Source organism: Vidua chalybeata, chromosome 14 (genome assembly GCF_026979565.1).
Source record: "Vidua chalybeata isolate OUT-0048 chromosome 14, bVidCha1 merged haplotype, whole genome shotgun sequence".
Lineage (NCBI taxonomy): Eukaryota > Metazoa > Chordata > Aves > Passeriformes > Viduidae > Vidua > Vidua chalybeata.
This window is the reverse complement of record NC_071543.1, coordinates 14729024-14738776: the sequence shown is the minus strand read 5'-3', so window position 1 is coordinate 14738776 and position 9753 is coordinate 14729024. Positions and strand designations below refer to the sequence as shown.

The window sequence follows — 9753 nt, the reverse complement described above, 5'->3', positions numbered from 1 at the left end:
TGTGCCTGGAGACAGATCAGAGCCCGGGACTCCATCCCTCTGCTCCTCAGCACGCTCAGGGAAAAGCCAAGAGCAATAGATTTATGGAATCCAAACATCACAAATGCAATTTATTTACACTGCTGACGCCAAAAGGAGAAGCAGATGCTTCTGGTTTTGATGCCTGTCCAGCCTAATTTCAGGAAAACATGGGGGTCAATGTGAGGGAAGGGAAGGAATCAAAACATTGACTGTGTCACCCCCAGTTACAGTCCTGGTCCATCCCTGTCCCATCCTCGTAGCCGTGTGTGCCTGAACACAAAGCTCAGCTCTCCAGGAGCAGCCTCCAGAGCCAGCCCTGCACCCACAATCCCATTTTCCCCAATCCTGCTGTAAGATATCCATCAGGATCCCTCCAGCAGGGCCAGAGGGCTGCAGAGCAGTGCAGGGCTCTGGCTGACTCGTGTGGCAATGGCTTGTCCTGACTCGAACCATCCTGGGCTCAAAGGAGCGAATAAACAGCCCCGGGGGGATTTACCTGGCAACTGCACCGTGCAAGGGAGAGGTCCCAAAACAAGGTCTGGATAAAGGGGAATTGTGTGGCCACTGAAAGGCGTGTTAGGCTACCAGATGTGGAGCTGGCTGTGACGTGGTGCCTCCTGTGCCCCCTTGTGGGATCACAGACTGGTCCCTTGGGAAGAGACCTTAAAGCCCATCCAGTGCCACCCCTGCCAGGGGCAGGGACACCTTCCACTGTCCCAGGTGCTCCAAGCCCTGTCCAACCTGGCTTGAGCACTTCCAGGGATCCAGGGGCAGCCATCGCTTCTCTGGGCCCCCTGTGCCAGGGCCTGCCCACCCTCCACAGGGAAGAATTTCTTCCCAATATCCCATCTAACCCTGCCCTCCTCCATCCTAAAGCCATTTCTACTCTCCCGTGCCTTTGCCTTTGCCCGAACAGTGCCGGAGCAGAGCCGGGTTTTCCTTTGGGCTGGTTTGATCGCCTCTCCCAGCAGAGGGCACGATGTGCAAGCGGGAGCGGCGCTCCCCGGCCAGGAGCGATTCCAGGAATGATGCAGCAAACAGCAGCAAGAGCCAAAACCCCTCAGGCGGGACGTGTCGGACACGGCGTGTGCTTGGGCTGGCCAGGGCCACTCACTGCTCCCAGCCCGCGGCCAAACACCTCCTTGCGCTGTCGAGAGCGCTTGGTTTCGTTATTAAACACCCCCGGAGGTTCTTTAAGTGGCATTCGGAGAAACGGCTGTGAATTCAAGAAAATGGAGCCAGCATCTGTTAGAAGAAACCAAATTGCCCCTAATTTTCCGGAATTTTGATCTCGAGAGAGCAACATTTCCCGAGAACATTCAACGTCTTCTAACGTGATTTACTGCAGGGAGCAAACCCATCTCCTCAATTCAATCGGCTCCGTGGGTGGTGTGAGGTCTAAATCCAAGTGTTTGGGTTATCAATGCTTCAGGAAACTCATCTCTAAAAATGACTAAGTTGTAGAAAAATACCTTCCTGTCCGAGTCTTTCCTTCTCCCTGGATTATTATCAAACTTTCTTTGAAAGAGGTTTCCCAGCAAAAGTAGGAGAAAAGTTCCCTTCTTGCCTCAATCATTAAGTAAGGCAAGCGTTCTTTGTAACCTCAGCTCTAATTTTAGGATTTTGGTCATTCCTATGACATGGGAATTTCCTTTTCATGGGCACCCTTACGTATCTGTTCCCAAAATTCTTTTATTTCACCTTTCTGCTTTCATGGTGCTGCTGCAGTGATGCAAGTCCTAGCTGAGTGAAATCTAAACCATTTTTCTTCCAAGAGGCAGAGTTTACACAAATCCGATGTCCTGGGAGAACCTCTTGTGAGAGGGAAATGCCTTCCTCCAGCTGCCCCATGCCTCTGTGATCTGCCCATCCGTGCTTCCATTGGAATTCCCTGTTGCAGGAATGGGTGCATCTCCCTGCACCCCAGACAAGGCTTTTGGGGTCCTGGAGAGGATGGATTGGGGGCAGGAAATAGCTCCAAGATAAACAGAGGTGGTCTGGAGAAGCTGTGGCTGCCCCATCCCTGGAAGTGTCCGCGGTTGGATGGTGCTTGGAGCAAACCGGGATAGTGGAAGGTGTCCCTGGCCATGGCAGGGGTGGATTAGATGACCTTTAAGGATCCTTTCCCACCCAAACCACTCCATGATTTTGTGATTCCAAGCTCTTGGCAAAGGCAGATTCTGAGCTCTTCTGCAGAGAATGACCTGACCCCACAGCTACATCAACCACTAGGAGCCAGCCAAAATGACTCAGGGAATCATATCCAAGTGGAAAATAAAAATAGCTCATGTGCTTTAGTCGAACTGTAGAGAAGCCTCTTTATTCCAAGGATTTGGAACCTTCAGATGAGGATGTGAACAAGGGCAATGGAGGGTCTGTCCTTGACTGCAAAGTGCTTTGGGTGTCCCAGCCATGCAGATCTCTCCAAGCCTGGTGTTCTGCCCCAGAATTTCCTTGTGGAGCATCTCCTTCCCTTTCAGCCTGACCACTGCCACAAACCCCAGCTGCTCTCAGGAGGGACATTGGGTCAGCAGAGGATCATCGAGGTTGAAGGGATCTCCAAGATCACTGAGTCTAACCCGAGCTGTTCCATGTGCAGAGGTGGCACCAGCCAAGAGAAAAGCTAAAGGCTGCTCATTCTCCTGGGAAATCACTTCCTCCCCTTCTGCTGGGTGTGCACAGGGCAGCTCTTGGCCCTGGGGGCCAGCAGGAAGGGCTTCCCCCCCACAGCACCCATCAGCAGCACAGCAAAACCACCAGCAGCCCCTGGGTCTTCCCTGGTGGCTTTCTGCTGACAGGGGGAACTCTTCCATTTATCAGTTCCATCATCCTGTGCAGGGTTTTGTTTCCTCTCCATCTGCAAAGGTGATCAGAAGTGGGGCTGGGGGGTACCAGCTGCCAGGAACTGCACCACAGCAAAACTGTGCGTCTGCTGAGATAGGACAGGAGATAGAACACCCCAGTGTCACTGGGTTCTCTCTGTCTCTCTTACACAACCAAGGAGTCAAATGTGGTCTAAATGTTCACTATAAAAACCCTGCCACCGTGGGTTGTAACAAAATAATCGTCTCCTCTAGATCTCTCTAGCAGAACCTCAGCAAAAATACATAAATAATGTCCAGGCTTTAACAAAATAGATTTTTATTAATTACAGCACTTCAAGTAACATTTCATCTCTCCTGGGAGTGTCTCACTTCAGGCTTCAGGAGCAAGAACAGGTTATCACAGTGCATCAAGTTATTAGAACATCCTTCCTGCTGACAGGATCAGCTTTGATTTGGAATGTTCATCCAAGGGTTTAATTGACTTGATTACATTTCTGCCCTGCTTTTACTGATCCCCAGCCCTTGGCAGAGCTTCCTTTTGAGTCTCATGAGAAGCAAAGTCAGCACTCAGCACTCGCTGCTGGTGCTGCACCCATGAGCTGGGGATGGCAGAAAGATCTGGGAATGGCACAAGGATTTGGGAATGGCAGAATCATCTGGAGATGGCAGAACATCTGGGGATGGCAGAATGATCTGGGGGTGCCAGAACGTCTGGCAGAAGTTCAGTCTCTCCTCACCACAGCCTGTACCTGGAGGTCCCATGGGATTTCAGGAGGATTTGGAAGTGCCCGTGGCCATGTGTGCATTGGGCAGTGTCAGAGGTATCTGGAATCCTTTGTGCTTTGCTGATAAAATCCCAGAGAGTTGAGGAAATCCCAGGAATCACCAGCTGGGAACAGCTCTCACACATCCACCCAAGCCCCAGTGTGGTCAGAAGGACACTGGTGGCCGTGATCTTCCACACCACTGCCAGGGGAGGTGGGACAGCTCTGCTCATGCCAGCAAATCCCTTCCTGCCTCTAAACCCACATCACTGGGGATGCCTCTGGATGCAGTACATGGAGCCCTCCACACAGGGGGGTTCTCAAACTCTCTCTCCTAGGGCTGAAGCAAACAGCTGCATTGCAGCTTTCCACCCTGTCACTTCTGAAGAAGGATGTGAGAGAAGCTGTTTCCTGCTTTGCTGTGACATCCTCCCGAGAACAGCTCCGGGAATGTTCCAAGGTCTGGCATCTCAGCCCAGCTCTGTCCCAGGAACTCTCCAGGTGGGGCTGATGCCCTGAGCCTACCTTGGACATCTTGGTGCTCGCCTTGTCTCTCCATCCCACCTGCAAAACCTCTCCATTCCACCTGAGTTAGGAATATTTTAGGACATAGATCCTGTCTTCAGTAAACAACTACACAACTCTTGGCTCAACAGATCCCTGAGGAAGCATTTAAGCACTCTTTTTATATAAAAAATAGTGGGGTTGATTTACAACCATGAAATGTCTTTTGTTTCACCTCTACAGTGAATTAAGTCTACATAAACACACACTAGCTGTGGTGTCTCAATGCCAAGGGGCACCTCAGCCCCAAACTCTTCTCAATAACAGCTGAACAGTACCAGGAATCACGAAGGTTTAAACTCCCTGGTGAGCCTTGGTCCTGGTTATTGAACAGTTTCCAAACCGGTTTGGAATTGCGTTGAAGGGTCTTGTGTTGCTCCAGCATTCCCAGAAGGAACATCCTACTTGGATTTGAGTCTAGACCTGGGAGACATGCTGAAAAATATCTTGTAGTAGATGTACACGTTGATAATCCTCAGCAGAATTCCCAGGATGTAGCTGAGGGACCTGAGCAGGGCCGCGGCCGCGCTGGAGAGCTGGAACAGGAGCCCCAAAGGCCCGCGGGAGGGAACGGAGGCACCGCTGGCCCTCAGGTGGTCATCCACGAGGAACAGGGCGCACTCTGCGGCCACCAGCGCCCAGATCACCCTGGATACCAGCCTGGCGTTCCTGACTGTCCGCAGGGGCCGTGACTCCGAGGGCAGGAAGGTGATCACGTAGGCCTCGAAGGCCACGCAGCTCAGCAGGACACAGCTCACGTGGGCGTTGGCCGTGAGGAGGAGCCGCGCCGCGGCCGAGGCTGCGGGAGAGACAGCGGCGCCAAAACTCCCCAGGACCACGTCAGAAACAAGGCTAAGGAAAACCAGGATGTCTGCCTGGGCCAGGCTGGAAATGAGGACTGCGGTGGACTTGGAGGAGACCTTAGCAGACTGCAGGAGGATCAAGGTGTAGGCGCTGCCCAGCAGCCCCAGGAAGGTGCTGACAGCGTTGGAGGAAGACAGGACGAGGTATTGGATATACTTCAGTGCCAGGTATCTTCTGAGATCTTTCATGTGGTCTCTCTCCATTGAAATGCCAGTTAGGGAAGAATACCTGGAATACATATAAAAAATCCCCAGTGATTAAATGTAAAATTAGCAGGATGGATCCCAGGCAAACTATGATGGACCTGCACTTGTACGGGCACATTCTGGTGTCAAGAACCGGTTGGAGATGATGCCAGCTCAGGATCTGAGCTTGTATTTACACACTCATATCATAAATAGGAATGAAGCTTGTAAAGTGCCTGGATATTTTTAGGCAGCAGCATAATTTGTGTAAACTTGCACTGAAGGAGTGTAAGTGTGAATTTTCCCTGTCCCTGAAAGGGAGGAGCCAGAAAATGATAAGCTTCAATTCCTAGAAAATACTAAAATCATCTCTGAATTCAGTTCTAACAAATAAACAAGGAAATTGTTATCTAAATGGGAGAGATGAGATAAGGAAGAACAATGTGGGTTTCCCACAGATAAAGCAAATTGATTGAGCCCAGCTTCCTCCTTTATCAGGGTGATCAGTCCTGGTGGGAACCAGCCAGTGTCACATAGCTTGAATTTTCTGAAGAGTTTCTGTATTGTTTCATGAGGCATTTTTAGGGAGGAGCAAGGTAAGAAATGTGGCCTAGGTGAAGCCGTGGTTAAGTCATACACAGCTGGCTGGGAGACCGAGGGAAGGTTCGTTCTCAGGAATTTGAGGAATGATGTGTCAGGTGCAGCTCTGCAGAGATCTCACATTTTGTGGTTTTCATGAACTGCAAGAAGGGACTCAGCAGAATTTAGGCCTTGACCGAGGTGTGTGACCAGTTTTGAGAGCAACAGCTCAAAAGAGGTGTCACTGAAGAAGTTCCAAGGAGGCTGATCTTCAGAGATTGAGCCGAGTGTAACAATTCCATTTCCCTCCTATTAAGCAATTATCTCCACATGCAAATTCCCAGAATTCCCAATGTCAGCACCTTGGAGCTGGTGCTACAGAGCTTTTCCAGTGCATTACCCAGCCGGTCTGGGTGCTTGCTTAAGTCATCAGCTGGGTTTAACTTTGCTGGGATGATGGGAAGATGATAATCCCAAGTGATTCCCATGAAAGGTAGGGAGCCAGGTTTTTGAGACTGGGATTCCCATTGCTTGTAGGGACTTGACTGGTACCAGGTTGACTCATCTGACATTCACATGTGCCTGTTCTTCTTTGTATTGAATTGTCTGATCCAACTTGCTGAAGGATTACTTTGGGGAAGCAGTAGGAAAAGATTTCTCCCTGTATTTCAGCTGAGTCAGCTCATTGTACCCTCCCTTCCCACAGTGATTAAGTGGAAAAACGATTCTGCATTTTGTGGCAAACGCAAATGATCGTAGAGGTCTTCTCCAACCTTAATGACTCCATTATTGGTTTGACCCTTTGTTTTGATAAAGAGCACCAAAGTAATTCCAATCTAATGTAACAAACCCTAAATCCACAACACAGAACTCGTGCAAGTCCCCAGCTCCGAGAGGAGGAGAACCAAGCCATGACATGTACGGCTGAAACCTGATTTATCTTCTTATCTTCAAGCAAGTTACTCCTTTGAGAGGTACATTAAGGATCTCCTGTCATTATTTTTTTCTTGCAACCTATTTCTGTGTCCATTTTCATTAATTGTATTTTTGAGGAGATCAATTTCGTGCCTTGATAAAGATCTTTGCTCCTTTTACGAGCGCCATCCACGGGCTGTATTTACAGCAGATCTTATCTATGTGGAGCATTTGAACTCAGAGCTTCTGGACTTTGGCTCCTACCTCACCCCAGGGTTTGGTGATGAGTCCAAGGAGAAGCGTTAGGAATCAGGAACAGCCGGAGAAGCCAGGGGAGGTGCCCAGGGCAGAGCCCTGAGGAGCTCCAAATGTTTCTCCCATCCTCTCTTCTTGAAACTTCAGCATTTTCCATAGTGCTGCCGGCATTTTCTGAACACCAGTGTTCCTCTTCCTTTGGAAAGGAACTGGAGCTTCTGGCTGGAAGGTGCCTTCCTGCTTTCTGTTGGTGACAGCCAGAGGTATCTGTCCCTTCATTCCACAGCTGCCCCTCGGGGCAGGATCGCTGCCAGGGCTCCCTCCTGCTCCCCGCACCTCTTCCACACTATAATTTAGGGGTTAAAACTGTCATCCAGAATGCAGCAGAGCGAGGTTTGATTTCCTCCTTTGCCTCAGGGGATTGAGATGTTTATCTCCTGTGGGTGGATAGGGTTGTCCTCTGCCTCCCAAGGAATCTGGGCACAGTGTGAGAAAACAGGTGACACCCCTGGCCAAGGGTTGGGATCAGGAGCAGCCCCTGGGTCACCACACAGGCATTTGCACGTGTCTGACAGGGAAGAGACACCCCCGTTCCTGGCTCCAAGTGCTGTTTGGAGTCATCTGCTCCTGTGAATGAAGCAGAGCTGGGAGATGTTCCCAGGTGCTGGAGCTCCGTCCATGGAGAGCTCCAGAGGCCCCTGGCAGAGATTTGGCACTGCCAATGCACACCCTCCATGGGGACACGGGATGGCCTGTGGCAGGAGGAGGCAGGGAATGCTGCCCACCCCACGAGGATGCTGTGAGGGCACAGTCCCCGCTCCTGTCGCCAAATCAGTGCCAGAGAGCCCCCTGGGCACAGCACTGGTCAGACACAGCCTCTGCACAGGTAAGAGAAAGGTAAAACTGGGTGAAGAGCAGGTGCATGAAGGGAGCACAGGCAGGGGCTGAAGCCACAAACTCCTCCTGTGTGGCTCACCTGAGCTCCCACTGCCAGGATCCCCATCCACAGCTTCCTCCAGCTGGGAAATCCCACCAGCCCACAAAGACATTTGGTGAGGAGAGAGCAAACCCTTCCCTCTGCCTGCACCTGGGCAGGTGGGATCACACCAGGTATGGGAACAGGAGTGAGGAGCTGTTTCCTGAGTGTTTCCAGAATGGCCACACTCGGCAAAGGAGGAAACCTGAGCTTCACCCTTTTATTTACAGTTTTCAAAGCAGCTCTTGTGGCCTGTGGTTCAGGTCACCCACAAGAGGATTCCTGCACATGGGCAGGGACACTTGGACAGTTTTTGGTCAGATGAAACCTAAGTTCAAGCTCACAGAAGGTTTCCTGAACCAACACTTGGTGTTTTCAGTGTGCTATTTTTTTATTTCCACAGAAATCTCTCCTGACACACATCCCAAATTCCAGTTAATAATAACTGCTCATTTGTCATAAGTACACTGTTGTAGTCTGAAGGGTACCCAAAAATACCTCCTGCTCTTAAACAAGTAATTCCTTTCAAAATTCCTCCTGGAATGATGTCAAAGAATATAGAGAAGAGGAGAACAAATTAGAAGGGCAGATTAGCATTGAATATCCCAACTGTAATGAGGTGCTATTTCTTATTTGAAAGGAAAAATACTTACATTTGCTGGAAGAAGCAGCCAGGGATAGTTTTCTGCATCCCTGCACCCTGTGTGATGTCTCAGCAGAGCTGAAATGTGCCGTTTCCCTTGGAATGATTCCTGGTTTTTATACAGAGCACCCCGTGTTCGGCTCCACGTCAGAGGTGAGGCCACGGGATTTGTTTTGCTGGGCAACTTCCTCCAGAGCTGGTTTCACAAGGATTACTCACTGGAATCGTGGTGCCCATTAACTTTCAGCTGTCTGGAAAAACTGATGGCCTGAGTGGAAAAGGAGTCCAGACACTTCCTCACACACAGGCTGGAGCAGATTACAGGGAGCGATCCCGGGCTTGTCTGGGTGCTGTGCGAGCCAGCACAGGTTACCCATGAGAAAAACCCTCTGAGCAAAGGAAGGATGTCCCTGGCACGGCTGGACTGGGCTATCCCGGGAGTGTTTGTGTTGGCGTTGCCTGGGATACCCAGATTTGGTGCTGCTGACGTTGCACTCCTGCTCCTCTCATTGTTCTCCAGGGTCGCAGCCGAGTCCTTCCCTGTCTCAGGAAATTTCCTCGCGAGGCACGGGTGAGCAGCAGAGGAGCAGAGGAGCATCCCACGGGCACCGTGGGGAGCAGCAAAGGGACACAATCCCAGCCAGCCAGGACATGGAAACAGGGAATGAAAGGCAGTGACACTGCCTCGGTTCCTGGTCAGCCAGGAGGGTTCACTGCCTGCCCCACACCAGCCCTACCATTCCCTCAGCGCTTCCTGAAGCCATGGAGGGCTGTGGAAGGATAAAGCAGAGGAAATTCCAGGGGCTGCAGAGCTCTGGCACTGCTGTCCCCACCTGAGGATGGTGCAGGGAAGGAAGCCCAGAGCTCTCCTCACCTGGACACACTGGGGGGAACATCTTGGAAAATAGGGACTGGGCTGGTGGCAATTAATAGAATTTGTGCTTGGATTTCATGTGTGAATATTCATTTTTGTATTTGATTCTGAGAAGTGGGTTTTGCCAGGCACTCTTCATAGCAGTTTTGTGTTTTAAAACTTCTGCTATACTTCACAACTTTTATTGTTTTTTACAAGTCCTATTCTATTTCACAACTTCTGTTGTATTTGCTTATTTTTCTTGCCTGCTGCGATGATACAACAGAACCACCAGCTGCAAGAGCACAA

The 9753-nt window shown here is 50.6% G+C and overlaps 1 protein-coding gene across 1 annotated transcript; it reads right to left on the bottom strand.

Annotated features, from left to right (window-relative positions):
* Window positions 1-3145: 3145 nt before the first annotated feature.
* LOC128795235 (uncharacterized) lies at window positions 3146-8687 on the bottom strand. Its single transcript, XM_053955844.1, has 2 exons — window positions 8602-8687; window positions 3146-5266 (listed from the first exon to the last, which is right to left on the bottom strand). Exons 1-2 carry the CDS (start codon window positions 8637-8639, stop codon window positions 4576-4578), a joined length of 729 nt encoding a protein of 242 aa, XP_053811819.1. The 5' UTR covers window positions 8640-8687; the 3' UTR covers window positions 3146-4575.
* Between the last annotated feature and the right edge of the window lie 1066 nt (window positions 8688-9753).